Source organism: Ambystoma mexicanum, chromosome 12, assembly GCF_040938575.1.
Source record: "Ambystoma mexicanum isolate Mex_15411 chromosome 12, UKY_AmexF1_1, whole genome shotgun sequence".
In the NCBI taxonomy this organism is placed as follows: domain Eukaryota; kingdom Metazoa; phylum Chordata; class Amphibia; order Caudata; family Ambystomatidae; genus Ambystoma; species Ambystoma mexicanum.
Window position 1 is genome coordinate 447,810,326 of NC_090936.1, and position 20,602 is coordinate 447,830,927.

Below are 20,602 nucleotides of genomic sequence, written 5' to 3' on the forward strand. Positions count from 1 at the left end.
TTTGAAGGCTGTTTGCTACTCTTTGAGCACAGCAGCATTGCGAGCACGAGCTCTTGCTGCTTCCTGGAGGAGGCGGGGCTCATCACGCACACATGACGGATCACGTGACTGCATCCAAGCACTAATTGCCGGCCAAACCACCCTCGCGGCGTAAGCCCTGGTGGCAGAAGGGCTGGTGCTGTTAGGCTGTTCGGCGGCTTTGGTGTAAGGGTAAGGAACATAAAGCTGCTGTGCAGCAAACACACCCCTATGTGAAAGAACATACACCAATCACCATAAAGTGGAGACTGCGGGCCACAGGCCTTTGATCCACCCAATACCCCTTTCAACCGGGTGCTGAACTGAAAGAAACTGCTAGCCGATATATTCTTGCCCTCTTGCACTTCGTACCCAGAGAGGAGCTGCGCGACGATGGGCCGCCTCAAAAGCGACACCTCGGATTTGGGGGCAGAAGAAAGAGTGAAAACCAGACACCAGGTAAGGCAGCACACAGCCTCCTACCCGGCTCCCGCCGGGGGCCTGTCACCGGCCAGGGGAGGTCTCAACAAAGTCTTAGTGCCTTTGAAACAAAGCCGCCTTGCCTTTTTGTCTAAAGCCCAGGAGAAGGGCTTGCCCTCAATATCCACGCCAGATATGGAAGAAAGCTCATCCACGGACTCACTAGGTGGGGGGGATGAGCCTGAAATAACAATCATACAGGTCTCGCCTGGTCCTGTAAAACTCATATCGGGGCTGTAATGACCTTTGGGGATACAAGCCAGCATACTCCACAGAATGATACGGGGGCCAGGTCATACCACTCGAAGTTGGTTGACAAAGGGGGGCCCGAACCCGGTTGACCCTATTAGTTTGCAGGTGCATGGCTGGGAAGATCTGGTAGGTGAGGCAAGCGAGAGCTGTCCCATGCTGGAGCTACACTTGGAGAACCCGACTATCGAGTATCCAAGTAAGGAGGCCCTGTCAGGCAAGGACATAGAAGGAAAGCCACCAGCTCTTGAATCACAAGAACAAGTTCCACTCATGGACCCTGAAGTACGGAGTGATCCAGTAAGGCTAGAATAACCCCTTATACAAGCAAAGGGAATGATGGACAATCGTGATGTAAACACTAATCAGAAGGGGTTGGTAAAAGAAGCATTAACCACAGTGAAAGACCCGCCCCACTTGCAATCTGCTTCCCAAGACACATCCATCAGCCCGGCAGGACACCTGCATCCCCAAGAGGGGCTGAAGAAGCCGGAGGAAAATCATGCCGGGAGTTATACACCAGTGCTGGGGGCACGTCAGTTACTCGGGCACTCCCGATATCTTCAATAATACGGAGCTAAGTGGGGAATACAGCAGAGAGCAGGGGAGCGGGTCCCAGCTAAACATCGCCTCTCAAATTGGCCTCAGTCGCAAGGTTTATGAAACCCCCAGCAATTCCAACCTTGCCTCCAAATTAATTCAGGACATCTCAAACCTTACAGGTAAAATAGTAAAGGGAAAAAAGGAGAAGCCTCTCTTTTATGAAGGACAAATTGGCTGCGCTTGATGATGTTGAAGACCCAATGGACGAACCTGACTCAATCCCCTCACGATTATGGGGCAACGTACATCAAAATTCAAACCTCGGACAGATGGATCATGGAGGCCAACTCCCCCAGGGGGACCCCAACAAGAACAAGATAGTGGAGATTGATGACGTCTCCCTGGGGAAAATAAGTGATCTGTGCTGTAAGGGGAGGATGGACGATCTTGCCCACACTCAGAACGTGGTGATGGCAGCATTGAATATCACGCTTGCCCCATTTCTGAAACTCTATGAATCTATTAATGAAACTCTGCAGTCATTATACACCTTAACTATGAAAACTGATGAGGGACTGGGAAATATAGTTTCTTTTACGAAACATATGGAAGCGAGACTGCAGAATGAGTCAGACTTGTCACACCAATGGCAAAATCGCCTGTGTGATCTAGCGCGTCAGGAATCAAATGACAAGCAAATCTTGATGGAAGGAATCCTAGGAGATCATGAGTGGATAAGAAAGCTCAATCAGCAATCATCACTTATCATAGATCCAAATCAGAATCCTACAAAAAGCAGGATCAGATAGATCCGAGGACGAAAACTCAGGAAACAGACAAATCAAAGCAAAAGGTCGGTGGACCCCTAGTTCTAGGGAAGGGTCTAAAAGTACCTATGCCGATTAACTCAGATTGTCTGTTGATTCTGGATGATGAAGAGATTAAGTCGAGCTATGCGATCTTCAAGGAACACACAGCCACATGAAAAAAAGAACACTGGCTTGGATGACCCAGCACAAAAAGAACCTAAAGGACTAAACCAAAAGAAAACCAAAAAACAGGCTACCAAACATAAAGCCAACGGCTCGCGAGCCTTCCTAAGAAACATCAAATTGCCTACAGAGGAGGTTGTAGAGCCGTACCCAAAAAGCCTAGGAGAGAAATAAACCTGTTGAGTGGACCGAAGGAGAAAGCTGTTAAACACAATTTGCCCCAAGCTGCGGAATTGAACATACAGAATGAAAACAATTGGGACACAAGTGACTGAGTGACCTTATAGAAACAATCGAGGAAATCAAAGAGGACGAACAGTGGGGATAATATTAGCCTATCTGAGTGGCAATCAATAGATAAGCAGCTAGATCGTGTACCGACAGGAAAAAAACAAAAATAAAGGAAGACCTACACAAAAAAAACCTAAGGAAATAACAATGAAAAACGAAGGAGCCAAACAGGGCCAGGAACGGTTCCAGCGCCCGAAAGAGGAACGTTGGAATGCCAAAAGGAGTCCAAGTGACAGGTACCAAGACAAGACTCCATTGGAGATCAAAATCTCGGGACTACCTGCCAAAAGATCCTAAAGGAAAAAAGAAAGACGTCGCGAACCATGACACAAAACCAACCTCCTCAGATCGTAGAAGGAGCCACAGTGCAACAAAGAGTCTAGATCTATTAAAACAGCTGTAAGTCAGCTATTAAAACAGCTGGAGATTACGACTCCAGATGAGTGTAGACACCCAGTTGAGCTCGCAAGGGCGTAAGCATTCAAGGCACAGGTACTCGGGGGGGAAAAGCCTGCAACAAAACATCAGCAAGGGGGGAGCAGGGGTGAAATGGGGCCGCCCGGAGGCCTCCATACACTAAAAATGGAACAAATCTGGAGAGAGAAAAAAAGAATAGTGCTTAACAGGACTAGACTGATGGAAATACTTAACGATCTACCACAAACCTTTAGAATCTACAGTGACGATGTGGTAATCGTTGAGTTTATCAATGAACAAAAGCCGGATGTGATCTTGCTACATCTGAGGTCAAGTGAACTTAAAGATTGTGGGGCGCAAGGAGCAGGCTGGAGGCCTGGGGCTATAGACTTGCAGATCCAGAGCTCAAAAGAGATTGGCGCGAGGCCAAGACTCCCAGGACCATAGGAGAGGGCTGAACAAATCATGAAAACATTGGAAAGGAAATCCACTAAGGCCCGACAGGACGAGAGATCTAGCGAAAATTCAAGAACTAAACAATACCAGGACGACACAGTAGACCCCAGCGCAGGTCAATCAAACAAAGCAAATGGATATTGAAAATCGATGGATAACCTGCTTACAAAGCTGAGATTTACGATTGATAATTCTAGCCAGAAGGCCAAAGGGGCAGGAGACATCGAGGTGACACAGAGTTGAAATGCGACCACGAACCCCAAGTATTAGAACTGAGAAAAAGAGACAATAGGCCATTTACAGTGGAGAGGGGAATAAATCTCTCTAGGCCTCATGGAACACACAGGGATTTGGCCATCTTTACTCGGGAGAAAGCAACTTTCTAGGTAAATACGAACTAATCTGCCTACAAGAGAGCTGGATTAGAACAACTCCTGTGTGCCAAGGCTATCAGGTCTATATAAATCCGGCACAGAAAGGACCCTTAGGGAGACCCCGTGTAGGGCTTATAACCCTAGTGAAAGATGATTGCCAACTTCAAGTCTTAGAACAACGGACTCCGAACCCTCTTCTACAGGTTATTAGAATTGTGAAAAATAGACGACGGCATGAAAAGAGACTACTCCTATTAAATACATACCCGAGCGCTCCAGAATCCGAAACAAGTAAATATTTAGCGGATATCTTGGCGGCAATTGATACATCAATGCTCGAGGATGATGACCAACTAATCATCTTATGTGGTGACTTGACCATCAAACTGCTGGATAAAAAGGGCCTGCTGAAAAGAAGAAATACTCTGGGGTCTAATGAAAAACGTTGGCTAGTTGAAATGAACATTAGAGAGCTGTCAATGTTAAATGGCCTAACAGGTGATATCCCTGGGTCCGACACTTGGTCTGCGAACTCAACAAGTGCCTGTCTGGATTACTGTTTTGTTGCTAGAAACGCGCTGCCATGGATCAATTCTTTCAAAGTAATCCCCCAGAAAGCTAACGACCATGCTTTATTAGAAATAGAACTCCCCTGGAAGACTGAGGAGCTGAAATATCGTACCGTCCCCGAAATGGAAGTATCATGGGGAAGAAATAGGCTAAAAATAAAAGCATGGGCAATTCCAGAATTGGCAGAGCGGCTTTCTCACAACTTTGAAGAGAATCACGAAACAGTAGAATATGGCTGGTTACTGAAGGAGTTCGAAACCAAGCGAGGAACAAACAAAAACAATGTCCCTGTAAGGAAACATGCATATAGCAAAGCCCTGGTGGAAAAGCGAAGGGAATATCGTTCAGCACCGAGACGCCTTAAGAAAAACACCCACCCTAATAAAGAGGCGTCCATAAGGCAGTGTAAGCAGACCTATAAAAACTGGTTAAAATCCTCTAAGGTGTGGAGAATACAAGCAGATGCTGAAAAAATGATGGCAGCAATAAGTACATCTAATTCAAGGTCCCTATGGGAGATGATTAATAAAGGTGACGACTTCCAGACAGCCCTAACATCTAGTAATGTGTCAAAGACGCAATGGGTAAAATTCTACACAGATCTCTTCCAGGAGAAGGAGGCAATTAAGACCAAGCAAAGACCTGGGAATGAGTGGCGTATTAACATTGATAAGGAAGACATATTATTAAGGATTCAAAAGCTGAGCTCATCTAGAGCTGCCGGCCCAGACGGTATCTCAAACTGCATGCTAAAGGAAAAAAAGGAAGACTGGGCAGACTTTATTTTAGTATTATTCCACCAGATACTAAAAACAAGAACAATTCCACAGTCCTGGAAAGAGGCTCTAATCGTGCCGATGTACAAAAAAGGGGACTGCAATAACCCAAGGAATTACAGGCCAATTGCCCTCCTAGATTCCATAGGAAAATTGTTCTGCTCTATCTTGTTGAGAGACTTAAAGAGCTGGGCAATAAAGACTGGAATCCTAGTTAAGCGGCAAACAGCATTTATGAGTGGTGTTGGAACGTCTTTGAATTTATTCATCCTAAATATGCTGAAACTATGGGCATTAAAGCAGAAAAAGAACATATACCTGGGCTTCATCGACCTCGAACAGGCCTTTGACGGGATCTGTAGGGACCTACTCTGTGCTAAGTTAAGAAAATGGAACTGTCTGGAGGATTTGCTTGAGGCTATCCAAGAACTTTATACAAACACCTCAGTTCAAATACTGGTCTCCAAAGGCGGTGACCTGACAGAAAAGATCCTGACGTCCAAAGGCATAAAGCAAGGGTGTGCCTTGGCACCGTTTCTGTTCATTCTATATTTAGCAGACATGAAGGAATCCCAGGAACAAATTCGAGCATTTCCCCCAGTATTTCAGGACGAGGAGCTCTCATGGATCTTATATGCGGATGACGTTGTATTTATAGACCAAACCCCAATAGGCCTACAAAGACGAATGATGGAATTTATGACCTACTTAAGTAAAAATCACTTGAAAGTCAACGTGAAAAAATCTATGGTCCTAATAATGCAGTCAGCTCGAGGATCCAAAACTACAACAAAAAAAAGGATTCACCTGGTCACTGGACAAGCAACCTCTTGAAATAGTTGACTCAACGGTCTACCTCGGAGTCCAAATTAACAAAAATATCAATGAGCAGGCTCAATTGAATTGTATCAAAGAAAAACTCACTAAACTATCTAATCAAGCCTGCGTTCTCCATCGACGCTACGGAACCTTTTCAATGATGCCGCTAATTCTATTCTATAAACAAAAGGTCATGGCGATATTGACTTACGGAGCGGAATCCTTGCTAAATTTACATTGGAAGACGTGGGGGGGTCCTCGAGGCATCTTTCTGGAGGAAGGTACTTAGGCTCTCAAATTGTCTCTCCGTATCCATAATAAGACATGAACTGAGACTGCAATCGATGGAGTCAATAGTGCTGTGGAAGACACTCTCATTGTTTCGAAAGTGCATTCTAGACAAACCCCCAATTTCGTTTGAAGTGTTGGCAAAAAAAGAGGTAAGAAATGTAGATCCCAATCTCAACACTTGGAAACGGAACTGCCTTGAAATTCTAGAAAATTACAATATCAAAACTGACACGCTTAAAGAAAACCCGGATAAAGCAAAGAAAACTCTACGGGGAAAAAGATTGAGAAATAACAGACAATCTAAAGAGGCAAAATACCAACTGTCACAACATTGTCTGGGAAAGAAAGGCCCTGAATGACCCTCCGCCGTACTTGCGAAGGTTTCCCTCACCAAAATATAGGGACGTTCTAATGAGATGTAGGCTAAACATCTTGCCAACCAAGGAGGTTCAATACTCGAGGAAACACATCCCACTAGAAGAGGCTACCTGTCGATTTGGCAAGGACCCAGAAACGATGGAATCAATCAAACATTGGTTGTTTTCTTGTCCTGTATTAAACACCCAAAGGAACCTATATTTAGGAGCGTGCGTGGTAAATATAAATACGTCAACATACGAGGAATACTGGGAAAGAATTTTGACAGTTCAAAAAATTGGACCCACCCTGGAAGCCCTAAGATTCATAGAATCGATTCTAAAAGGACTAAATGAGGACAACAATGAATCTTGAGAGCAGGGCGAGGGCATGAATGAAGCATGGGGAATGGGAAAGGTCACTGACTGATTTGTTAAAGGTTGAAAATTTGTATTTAACCAATAAAACAAAACAACAAAAATCTTAAAATGAAGAATTTAAGGTGTGTTAAAAATCACAATACGTCCAAATTCAAAGCTTTTTAAAACCCCACTATAGACAACCCATAGGCCTGGTTCATCAAGCTTATACAGCATTTACAAGGCTCTTCATCATTTAGGCATTCAATTTATTTTACTCAAACGCCATTCTCTGAGTAGTTGGGGCAGTGCAATAGAGTATCAAATGTTTCATACTCTGCTGCTCCGTTTTACAGAATCTGCAAAATGCATCTATTTGTGTGATCTGCCCTCTCCTTAGGAGGCATGTTAGCATTACATAAAACACTAGTGATGTAGAAATTAACGGTATGCGCACATACTTCCGGCTCCGAGTATTAACTCGTGTTTGAGCCTTAGCAGAATAGTAGGAGGAGCGTGGATTGTAACCTGACACAGGTTTTGGTGATCAAGCACAGTTGGTATTGCTGTATGAGCATATGCAGTGTTCAGCCCGGAGGACGGACATAGTTCAAAATGCATGGAGTACACAGAACCTCTGTATAAACACTGCCTCATATGATGGATTCAAAAGAACTTTCCTTAAATCATCTAGTGCAGATCAATATTCTTTAGCAATGTGCTAATTGGAATAAAATTGTTTTAGATAATGATGTTCTGATGAATGTGAGCAGAGTAAGCAAGATGGAGTTTTACTAGTATGTAAGTAACGGACCAGAACATTAGAGTGGTGCCCACCTTTTATTTTGTGTGCACAAAACATTACAGCAGAAGCCAAATAACGCCATGCTTCTGGTGTTGACCTCTGATTTTACTGCTGCGAAGATCCGAGGACAAGGCAGGACCCATTCCCATCAACTGACCCTACTGCGTGCTCACTTGCTGCAGTTTGTATCACAAAATATATACCATAGAGTCCGACATGGTCCATAATCATTCTCGTAAGTAGCCTTTGTATTTAACCACTGCCCACTCGATCTTCAGCACTTATAAGCAATTAATCAGGTAGTACTCTCTGTAAAAAAAAAAAAAAAAAAAACACACGACACGTGTCACGATCATGGACTGGAAATATTTGTCATCCCATAGCACTGCAAAATGGTTTGCTCGCAGGTGAACGCAGTGGGACACTGTTGGGTAAGATTTGCATATTTATTATAAATCTTCCTGACCTGTGTCAACCCCAGGATTTGGTAGTAATCTACCTTCAACTTAGGTGAGGTGGGAATCTTTTTCCCCTCGCATCTAGTGTTTTACTCTTTTTAAAAAAAAAAAAATGTATGGTTGAGCTTTCTATGTCTCTACATAGTGTGTGATGGGAGTTAGTTTCCTATACCTTTGGACTGACTGTAAAATACTATGGCAGCACACAGCATTCTACATGCAGTGGCTTCTTTCTAATTCTCTTATTATTTCTTGGATGACCTACTGTTCCCAAGAAGTGAAATGGGATTCACATCCCCTTTACATTGATTTAAGTGAGCCAGCACTTCCCCCACCTTATATGGAGTGTTGGTGGGATACAATATAGCTCCTTTCTTACGTATCTGGTAACATTGTTGTTACAATTGCAAGTTTATTTGAGTGGCTGGTGGCAGTTTTACCATAGTGACTTTTTAGTCTTCGCAGGCTGTTAAATCGGCCCCACTAATGCACAGAAGAGCCACCATTCTGCTAGAATGGAGGGCTCCTATTTTTGCCATTTCCTGTTTGCTTGTTGTTTCTGAAGTCTTTCCCCTGCCATTCTAGGTGGGAACGACCTCGGTCAAAGTTTATTTTCGGCAGGAATACTTTGTATTACACACTTAGGCTCCAGAGTGTCTTCTGAGTAAGCCGGCAGGAAGTGAGAAGAGTCCATAACCCCACAGCCCTTTTGTCTTTCACTTTGCCTGACGGGAACCAAGTCCCGCTACAGTTGTGCTGTAGTTTCTGATCAATACTCTGATCTTGGAAGCTACTGACAAGCCGACCACTGTAGCTGAATCCAAAGAGGAAGATGAAGAAAAGAAATTGTAGCAATTTCCAGCGACAGGAGAGCCTGCTGGAGTCTGATGTAACCCTTCCCTCCAATCGACCTGGGGGTCCTGAATGCGGCAACCCCTACCCAGAGGCTGTTGAGAGCCAATAGACTCAAGAAGACCTTAATTTTGAGCAATCCCACGACGTGCTGCAACCTTGCTGGGCTGCAAATCACCAATACCCTGGGACCCTGAGCCAGTGTGCAGTGTGCATGGTCTTCCGAAGTCAGAATCTGTTCCAAATTTCCTGTTCCTGAATCTCCAGACACATGATTCGAATCCCTGAAGTCCCCTCACCAAAGTGCAGGACTGAGAGTGAAGAGAATCGGATCGTCTATATTCGTTGATCTGGCTCCTGTAAAAAGACACCAAATCCACAGAGCCGTGGGAATCCATGAAGAAACCTTTACTTGAAGCCTCCTCGGATGACTGCTGCTGCCAGTTCCCATCAAGTGTTGAGTTCTTTAGTCTCCAGACCAAGAATCCAGGGACATGGGTCTTGTGCTGCTGCATCCTGAAGGCATCCACTCCAAATCTCCTTTCTTCTAAGGTACTGTGTGGGCTTGGGTAATACTTAAGTCTGGTGTGCATGTTGTGAGGTGGAGTGGGTGATTTGTGCAGTTGGGGGATTGCCTGTACCACTTGCCAAGGCCTAATGCTGGAACGCATATAGGGAGCCTTCTGTGAAGTCCCTGAACACTTGAACTGAGAAGCTAATACTTGTTTAAGAAGATATCCTCTGGAACCTTGACTTTCCTGCAACTGAAATTTATCCTGACCTGCCTACAGCTGGCTTCTAGACCACTAGGGCCCCTCTTCTACCTCTGAGAAAACTCATGCTGTAGACTAGGGAAAGTCCTTGATAAGGATTCTGTCTTGAAAATGTAACCAGTATAAAAGTACTTATCAGTGTTGTAACTGTAACAATTGCTAGTGCAAGCCTCTACTATTTAAACATTGGAACTGTCATTACTGTCATTTTCCTGTAACAATTGTGGGTCCGAGCTACTACTATCTAAGCAGTTCCTTTTTAAAGTGTATGTTGGTACTGTTCTTATTCTTAACAGAATGAGTGCAAACGCTTACCAATAGGGTTTACCTACATTAAATAACAGATTCATTCTTAGTGTACCATTGGGGTTTTCTTTCCCTGATCTGCTTTATACAGATATAAAACAGTTAATTCTTGTCTGAGTGGCTTGAAGCCCCTCTTAAAAGTATATGATTTTACTTATTTTCAATAGAAGTTTAGAAGAGCAGCAGCTAACACTGGGTTGTGCATTCCTTGAATTGCATTAGTGCTATTCTAAAATGGTTTCAGAACGTTCTTGCATACCTTGGGGGAAAATCTCACGCCCCTGGGTCTATGGCGATCTGGGAGTTAATATTGAAATGGGTTGATGGAACTGAGACCATGGAACTGTTTTATGCCACCCTGGGTATTGTTCTTTTATGTTTCTTCTTCTCTTGGATTTGTTTTTTTCTCCCAAAATCGATTTATAACTGACTTAGAAATGTTTTGTTAGGATGTACTTTGATGGCCCCATGTCTGAATAAAGTTAATGCTCCACTCTTGGAAAATGTATTGTACACTTAAAAGTGTACCTGGTATTACTGGCTATTAGGTAGCGTATAGTTGTGTATCAATAGGTCAATTACTTAACTTGAAATACATGGTATATTTCTTAAAGTGTAATTGGGGTTTGCTTTCCCTGAATTGCTTAGTGCATTCTAAAATAGTGTGTTCATACTTCTAGAGTAGCCTAAGGCCCCTCCAGAAAGTATGAGTTGCATTGCTAGCTCTGAACTGTGTTCTCCAAAGTAATATCTGTTACAAGATGTATTCTTGTAATTGTGTTGGTTTATGATGTGATTTCTATATTGAGTGTCGCTGCATGACTGACGGGTCAACTACCCTTGAATTACTGATTGTATTTTAAAAGTATATATAACCTGGTTTTACTCCCCAAGAATAGCTGATTGCCATTCTGAACGTGTGTTATAGGTTTGACTCCCCTTGACTGATGGTGATCTAAAGGTGGTTATAACTAGGTTTGTGAACCATATGAATTGAGTTGTTTTTTTTATAATTGTTTATATATTATGTTATAGTACTTGCTTAACCAAGATTTATCTTGGCCTAGTTTTTTTAAATAAGTGCTTTATTTTTTTACAATACATAGTTTGTTTTTCATTGGACCGTATGTATGCTACAATGCCTTTGTACCAAGCTACAGCCCTCGCAAGATAAGCCTGACTGCTCTGTCTATGCTACCAACATTCTCAGTCTTCTACTAACGGTGAAGCTTATGTACTGTCTCAGAGGTATGGTTTTATTATGCCCTTAGTTGGACTTTAGAAAAACTGTCCTAACAGGTACTTTGATGAGCAAGGGGGATCTTCTACAGAGTTCCCCTGTGGCAACTAAAAGATGGGTAGCATTTCCTAGTCGTACCTTCTCCGTCGAATACCATATTCACAAAGATGGATCCTGGAAGCCTGCAGATGGATCTTCAAGAGGCATTTGAAATTTTATTTTGCACATGATTCTCACCCACAAGCTGAAAATATCTCCAACAGCTTTTGTATAAAACTTTCTAACTACAGATAAAGCTATATGCTGATGGTGTAACTAAAATGATGTGCTGAAGTAAACGTTAATTATTTTTCAGCACATTTTTTTGAGGAGGAGGGAAGGCACTAAGTTGGCAAAGCACAGTCCTCAACTTGACCTGCAGAGCAAAATTCCATCATGAAAACGAATGTGGGCAAGATCAGTCGGACTCTTGAAAGAAACTAGCATTTAAAATTCCTTTTAAAAAAAAAAACACATTTGACGGGAAACCAGTGTAATGATCCTAATAGTGGGAGATGGAATGGCGGTTCTTAAAGTGAATCACCAGTCCAGACGGCCTCACTCTGTGCTTTCTGCAGGCACCTCCCTGCTTGACTCAAGAGAATATAGTCCCATTGTGTTAAGTTAGTAATTGATAAGAAAACGGATGTTCCCTTGGAGGAAAGAAAGGGCTCCCCTTACTTGCTGAAGGTGAATAGCACCCCCTGCACTGCTGACCCGGGAGTTCATCCCCTCTATCACTCTCCCAGAAAGCCCACAACAAGGCAGGGCTCTGGGGACTGAAGGGGTCACTAAGTGTAGGAGGTAGCCCACAATAGTGACTCACAGGTGTCTGAAGCCACACTTACCCCTCCGCTCCTGGACGGATTTTTGTAGCCTTGAATACTGTTGGAAACCACTCCCATGCTGATCTATCTATGCATCTGTATTCAAGTGCAATGCTGGCCCAAGATTGCAAAAGTCTCCTTTGAGTAACTCTGAGCCCTTTAACGGGCATTGGGGGGAGGGGCGTTTCACTGGATAAAAATAATGGCATTTCTGCTTGATGTATTCCAAGTCTTCTCCCATGTTTTCTGTGGATGAGGAAGTGCGGCCTTTAAGACCAAGCAAAGAGCCCAAGAGTCCCTTCAAAGCTCCTTTACTGGATAGTTGTTATATTACCCATTATGTCACTGCCGGTTTCTCTGATTGCCTTGATTTCTTGGATGGTCGGGAAAGTAAAACACTAGGTTACACCTTTCACCTTAACTGGTAAGAGCAGATCGCTTGCGGTGGATGTGGGTGCACGGTGTCAAAATCAATAGATGTTGAGCAGAGTTAAAAAAATAAAATAAATAAACCAACTGGGAAAGTGGCTTCAGATGACACTAGTGTCGGCACTGACCCTTCTAATGTTTACTCTGGAGGGGACTACATGCTCACTTCTCATGGTGGATGTGTGGTTGCTCATATTTGCGCTTCTATGCTGATGCGAACATCCCATATTGTAAAATAATATATCTATCTTTATCAACGTTTGTTTACTACAAACATGTTTTGATTTTTTCAGTGTAAAGGAGGAAGAGACATCTACTCCAGGACTGCTTCCTGTGCCACCGCAAAGCAATGGTGAGAAATGAGCGTGAACATTGATTATGCAATGGAAGAACTCATTTTTCTCCTCCAAACCCTGCACCATGTAGGCAACCAGAAATATTGTAGAATATCCATTTTATGCACATTGTGACATGTTTTACTAGATTACCATGTCATTATGTCCTGGGGGAAAGTGTGTGGAGTGCAGGGAAATGCACACATCGAGTACTGTGCCTAACTGTACAAACATCTTAATGTAATATATTGTTTTCAGGCCCACTTCCAAGCCCAGAGCCAGGCAAGGGGGCATGGTCCCTGCTCTGTCAGACAGAGGAGGAGTGGAGGAAAGTTACAGAGGGCTTCCGGGAAAAAACCTCCCTGAAAGAGCGGCAACTGTACAAGCTTCTCAATGAGGACTTCCTGCCTGAGATCTGTAATATGATTGCGCAAAAGGTGAGTTACTTTGTTCCACCATCTTGTGTGCAATGTGTGAAATTCCACCTGCTTTGGTTTATAAAGATTGTGGCGGGGTGCATTTTTTCTTTTCTTCCAGATGATTGCCAGAAACCTTTTTTCGGCTATGGACATTGCAACTTATAAAGTTTTGCCGTGTTTGCTCATGGTAATTTTGGATGGGCATGACTAGGGCATATGCTCTCCACAGCCTGACCTAGCCAAAACTGCAGATCTTACAATAATGTTAAATCTAAAACTTAGAAAAAGACCTATAGAGTGATCCCTGGGTCTAGTTAAACACACCCATATTGCATTCCCAAGAAAAAGGTCAAGAGGCGCAATACAAAACTGATGTGTGTCTTCATTTCAGAGAGGGGCCCTGTCCTCCAACACAAAGTCCTTATATTCAGCTGTTCACACGTCGTATTCAAGTACTGAAAGTGTAAAAGATTCAAAACCTTCAAAAAAGCCTAGACTTCCATTGGCTTTGTTGCACATGTAGGATGTCCCCCTCAAAAGTAACCAGTGTGCCATTCAGTTAGTTGGCTCAGGCCTGTTGGAAGACTTAACAAAAGTCACATTAGTGCACACCATGTCTTGATATAAATAAACCAAGCGTTACATTCCTAAGGAAATATAGGATGCAACAGAGAATATACAACCCTGGCAGCAAGGCTGGAAATCGAATCTTAACAAAAATGATGAAGTGTCCTAAGTATGGACACTCCTGTCGCTCGCACACCAATGTACTGTGAAAACAGTCAATAGTTGACAAAATTAGTTCAGCAAAACATGAAAATTAAATGGTCACAATGTTTAATTTTGAAAATAAAAAAGCTTGACTTGTTTCGAGGTAAACTTTCAAGAGCAACAATTCCAAAAGAGATCTGTGAAACAACAAGTATAAAGTAATTCATTCAAAACTACATTTTCAGATTCCTTAAAGGACATATTAATCCATAGTAACTGAAATATCCATGAGGGTTCCCAACGCAACAGACGGCACAAATGTCCATGTGAAGAATAAATGCCAAAGGGACAATAACACGAGCAGTATAGCGGGAGATAAGTTATGCCATAAAAAGTATGAAAAAAACAGATGAGAACAGTGACCAGCTTTAAGCACCACCGTGTCACTAATGGCCACAATGGTTTATAGAGAAACCGTGAATTAAGTACAAGTGATCCAATGAAAAACAATACATGCCAAAATAACACAACTTGGCTATCACTGACTCGGAAGCAGTGCGTCCTATAGATAAGCCAACACATATACACAGTCAGGAACAACAAAAAGCAAGTAACAGTTAATCTAGAACATCATAACAAAACCAATAGCTGTGTAGGACTCGATTACAGAAGAAGTCCCACCACCACGACGCTACTTTAAATATCTGCTGAATAGTGGTCGCCTTGATTTCCTCGCACGCGAACGCTTAGCGTTTTTGCACCCGTGCTGGAGACGGTAAGTCTATTCACGGTGTGAATTTGGAGTCTTTGGAGGGGGATTCTATTATATTGGGTTGACAGAACTGTATAGTTTCTTTTCAGTCTGCATACTGGATTAGAACAAGACTTTGGAGGTGGCAGTTGGACTTATTTTCTGTAATCGAATGCTACACAGGTATTCGCTTTATGATCTTCTAGATTAACTCTATTGCTTGGCTTTCATTGTTCCTGACTCTGTATATTCTGAGTTTTTCTTTCAGTACGTGGGGAACCTTTAAACCTCCCTTAGCACTCTAAAGCTTGTTTGTCTGGGAAGCCCTGGTAGTCACTATAGCCACAAGGACCAGCTATACCTTTTTTCTTTTTTTTTTTTACCACCCCATTTCATGTTCCTGGCTGAGTTCCCTCACCCAGGTAGTGTATGACACATTCTGGCGGCAGTAGCAGTGTTATTTCTGTTCAATGGTGACTCTGAGCCATCTTTTTGACCATGTTGTAGTCTCCTTTGTCTGCCTAGTACCCAAAATAGCTACATCATTTTTAAGCTCTGCCACTCATTGGTGGCCCAATTGTAGAATACCCTGCCACCTTCCATCAAGACAACCCCGACATTCACTAACTTTAGGAGAAGCGCCATTTCTTGGCTTATCAGTAAGAACTAATTGAGATCTATGAGCTGTATACCACATTGCCTCTACAAGAGCAACGGCACATGCTCTTCTATTATATGCCTATGTATGTAACAATTGCCAAGAGGCCCTTTCTATGTGTCTGTGTATATATTGTATATATTCTTCAAATTATGCTGTGTATGTCCGTAACAAAAATTGTAATTGTGTCCTAATGCGCCCAGATACCTCAGGGTTTGGTGCGCTCTAGAAATAATAAATCAAACTCTTACACGTTGTTGGTAACCTTCATATTTGTAGCTGCAGTGATTGGTTGCTCATTGCCTTTCACAGGCTCTACCCAAGCCCTCGCAGCAGAGGCCTTGCTAGGGGAAGGCTTAGGGGGATATAGTCCCGGGTCTTTTGGTTGTAGCCCTGGATAGAATCTCGGGGGTTACAACCAAAAGGCTAGCTAGCCCATAGTCCTGTCAGCCCTGCCACTAGCATAGCCCCAGATCTTTCCCAGACCTAGCAACACCCTTGCCTCGTGGGCAAAACACTCTAACCCATGCACCTACATGAGGGATTTCCCAAATGGTGTTTGGCTTGACATCCAGTACTGGATGGCTGCCAAAAAATTGAATGTTGCATTCTTGTTGATCAGAGGGCTGGGGGTAATCCAGAGCCTTTCCTCAGCCCTGGTCTTGCAATCTGAGGAAGCTGAGAGGACTGTGACGGATGCTGGGAACTACATCTAAAAACTTTGTTGCTGCTGCTTTTTCTCTTTGATGAGGTGAAACGGTTATTCACTCACTTAGTCAGTTCGCTCAGTCCTCCATGGCCTGTTGCTGCTCCCCTAAATAGCCTGGATATAAATGCTGCTCATCCCAAGAAGGGGCTCCTGCTATGCTGGACCCGAGCTGGTGTTCCATGCTGCTCCCTCATCGAGCTGCCTCCTTCGATTTGATTACATTTTTCTCAGGCGCTAAATCGCCCATAGGCCTCGGAGCATACAATAAACCAAGACCAGACAAACAACACAATGGGCAAATTGGTCATGGTCAATGCAAAGAGGGCTGTTGTGCCCATCAAGTATTTATTGATGAGGTAGATTTGTCAGGGTCAAGATTAAACAGGTGGGTCTTAACTCCCTTCTTAAATTCTGCAATGGACTTGGCCTACTTCAGATGAGTGGGGAGTTTATTCCAGGCCTGGGTGGCCCGGACATCAAATCCAGTTCCACCAAAGCCTTTGAGGAACGTCCTGTATTGCGGCACTGTTCTCCTCTTGCACTGAGCTGTTTGTTGCTGCCGAGGCTTATGTCCCTTCCTGAGTTGCACTTGACCTGTTGCATGACTATTCTTCTGCCGCTGCATATGCTAAGCCGTTCTCTGCCGAGGGTTGCCTGAAAAAGTTAATCTTGGATACTGTTATGCTGGCCCTGCCTTTGTCTGGTGCTGCGAGTTCACAACCAGGGACTGGAGCCAACCCTAGCCTATGCCAAAAGTGACTCCTCAATGAGCCCCCGGCCTGCGCCGCATCCCGTCAGCCCGCCCGAGGTCCTTGGACCTCTGTCGAGTCAGTTCTTCTGAAGTTTGGCTACTCTGGCCTGCTTCCATCCCTGTGAGCACACAAGTCCTCCCATAGGGCTGGTGTCTCTTTACCGGCCCTCTTGCTTTTTGTGGTGAAGCCTCAGTTTGAGACTAATCTGTGGGGTCCTCTTGACTCTCCAGTTCAGTGGCTGACTTCATCTTCAGCTCGGAGACATGCAATTACTAAACAGTTGTGACACAACCACAACTTTGAATATTTACTTTGTGCCATTAAATCCTATGGAGAGATGTTCCCAACTCTTAACACTCCCTGTAGGTAATAAGAACAATTGGACATTGGTCACCACTGGTTCAGTTCAACACTTTTGAACAGTGACTTGAATTTCAATTGGGTGCCTTATATTTTTGAGATGTTCTGTTCAAACATTTGTCTCTCCTAATTTAAACGTAACAAAATCCATTCTGTTGTAGCAATACTGCAACATGGAGATATGTTTTTAAAAAAGTGCAAGTGGTGCGTCTTTTGGACACCTTTACTGTTTTTAGCTCTATAATCGGTGATTGTAAATTGAACCTTTCTGCACAAACTTTTATAATGGAGTATATATTTTTCAGTACATCAGGCCTGAGCATCATTTATTTTGTGTGGGGTTTGTATCTTTACCCTAGCTCCTTCCCCTCATAGGAGTGAGCCAAGACTGCTCTGCAAAAACTGCAAGTGAGGATTGTATAAACCTGGTGGAAATCCCTGCACACCCTCCAGAGGAATGCGGGTGTTAGGGAGAATTCTCAGAAATGTGCTAATTCCCTCCACCTTAGAGACCCCCAGCAATTTTGCTGGATTTTGAGGGCTTGATTTTTTTAACCTGCAGAGAGTGAGACCCTTTTTCCCCACTCTCGCATGTATTTTAATGTGATTTTATACTGTTTCTTTTGGTTGTGGAGTCTGACAAACTCCATCGGCATCTTTTACATTGTGTCACACAGCACCTTCAGTGCAGTGACACAGGGAAGACTTTCAGATTTCCCAAAGCTTTAAATACCTTCTCTGGGATAAACTACGGTTTCCCAGAACAGTAAAGTGAAATTGACTTTACTTTCATTTGTAACTCTCTAGACCCAGCGCACACTATCTTACAATAGGATGCTGGAGGGGTTAGTATCCCCTTTGTGTAGCTTCTCATGTAACATTTTTGTTACCCTTTCCTCACTGAATGGCTGGTAGCAGTGGTTCCCTTTGAACTACTGTGGTGTGCCTTTACCGCGTGTGCTGCGTTCGCAGCTGCAGTAAAGCACCCAAGGGTGCCATTTTTGTTAAAATGGCCCCGGTCATCTTTTTTCGCCATTTTTTTTTTTTGTGGAAAGGTCCTTCTTGAGATTAACTCTGCGCGCCAAACCAGGTTTTGTCCCTTTGTTCACTTAGCCTTTGGCGGGATTCACGAGTGAAGCCCGCCTCTGGCTCCAGGGTGTCTGGTGGGGGCAGGAAGTGAGGGAGGTGCCCAAACTCCCTGTGCTTGGTCTCTTAGGAGGCCTAAATGCACTCTGTGGTGATTGGCCAGCTGACTGTCCAGCAAGGACAGCCACCCAGCTGGGTGACTGACAGCTAGGCTGGAATGAATGGGAGCAAGATGCATAAAAGGACGACTTCTACCTTTTTGAGTTGGTTGGACCAATGAACTCCAAAGTAAGCCACTTCGACATCCTCTTGGAGCTGGTTGAATTTCCACAGTTTCTGCAGGAAACCGAATAGCCAGGCAGAGGAACACCAGTTCGTGTGCGTTGCTTTTAAGCTGGCCAAGAGCTCTAGGAAGATCCTCCGGACTCTCAGGAAGCAGGACTGCCTGAGCCCCCTCAACAGAGTGTGGGACCCCAGATGCAAGGAAAGCCCATCTCAACAGCCTGGAACCGCAGTGTTGCTATTTGCGGTAGTCGCGAGGAGCTTAAACAGCTGAGTGCCACTTGTTTGAAGATTGCCTGTTGCGAGCGGTGTTCCTGTCCCATTGCAGTGCAGGAGTCCCCAGAAGTCCTCCCTCTAGTCCCCCCACGACTGAGGCCCAGGAACAGCAAGAGCTGCATAGGAACAGAAGTCCTCTACTGCACTTTTTCTCCAACCTAAAGGTACTGTGAACTCTAAGAACTTACCTCTTGTTGTGTAGACACTTGTCCTTGTTGGAGACTTGCTTGGTTGCACTTGTAGAGTTGCTACCAGCTTCATTACCTCACACGCCTAATCAGCTTGTGGCCCTACTTTGATTTCTTCTATTCTACCAAGTCTTTTTAAACATTGGAAAATACTTTCTACTTACCTGCAAGAAGTGCTTCAGTTCACCTTGACTTTTGCTAACTTAACATTGGCTGGCCTAGGCTCCCTGAATGACTCTTCTCTCTTCTGCTAATGTGTTTTGCCTTCCTACCCGGAAAGGGTTAACTGATTTTGCATTGGGGGGGTTGCTTTGAAAGTACTTACCTACTTAAGGATAACTGTGTGAATACTTGCTTTATTCAGAACTCCCTTCTCTTTAACACTACTCTCCAGAATATTCTAAATGCAACAGTGATATATTCATGCCAACAGCACCCTATCTATTGAAGTAAGCCGAGGGTGTAGATAGTGCCTGTGTGACATCCCAAATGGGTATTTGCTGATTTAGACAACTAAGAGTGTGTACTTTTGGAGTATGTGTGTTGTATATTCCCTTCTGAAGAAGGCTTACTCTAACTGACTGATAAATAAATTAATTGTTTATTCAAGAAACCTTGTGTGTAAGTGTTTATTTGAATACTTGTCACTGTGAATCTCTAACTCCCCTACAGCTCACATTGACCCCTCTTGAGATAAGCCTGGCTGCTCAACACGTATTTGAGACCGCAGTATGGTGAGGTTGGAATTGGTACCAAAGGGGTTAGGGGGCGGGCGCACCTAGTCTCGATGTATGCAGATGATATGTTGCTATACTTGCAATACCCTGGAGAGAACCTGCAGTACATTCTGGAATTTATGGGACAGTATGCAAAGTTGTCTGGCATCACTGTCAACCCAGGGAAGTCTAGCATATTCCCTCTGGGTAGGTACGTGGGGATGCAAGTAAACGGACTCCCTGTGCTAGAGGTCAGGTGGGCGACCGAAACGTTTAGATACTTGGGAATTGATATTTACCACAAGGTTGGGGTCGAATATGAACGGAATACGATTCAGGCAGTGGCTAACATTAACAACAGTATGATATTTTGGGCTAAGCTTCCACTGACTATGATGGGGAGAGTAGCATTGGTGAAAATGGTTGTGCTACCTAGGTTGTTGCATTATTTTGCTAATATTCCATTCCTGATACCGAGACGCTTCTTTGTGAATATACAGAGCATGTGTAGGGAGTTTGTATGGCGCAATAGCAGAAATAGGATTGCGCTGTGGAAACTGCAGAACCATATGAGCTGGGGGGAGTCAGGTTTCCTAATTTTTAAGTGTATTTCTTGGCCAGCCAACACCAATATGTGG

The 20,602-nt window shown here is 43.8% G+C and overlaps 1 protein-coding gene across 2 annotated transcripts in view; it reads left to right on the forward strand.

The window, feature by feature from the left end:
* Nucleotides 1-20,602, forward strand: part of CECR2 (CECR2 histone acetyl-lysine reader) — a 513,194-nt gene that overhangs the window by 299,491 nt on the left and 193,101 nt on the right. For both annotated transcript variants that reach the window (XM_069628656.1, XM_069628657.1), the window contains exons 6-7: nucleotides 13,015-13,073; nucleotides 13,315-13,493. In XM_069628656.1, the coding sequence (XP_069484757.1) occupies nucleotides 13,015-13,073; nucleotides 13,315-13,493 (238 nt within the window). The remainder of the gene's footprint in view (nucleotides 1-13,014; nucleotides 13,074-13,314; nucleotides 13,494-20,602) is intronic.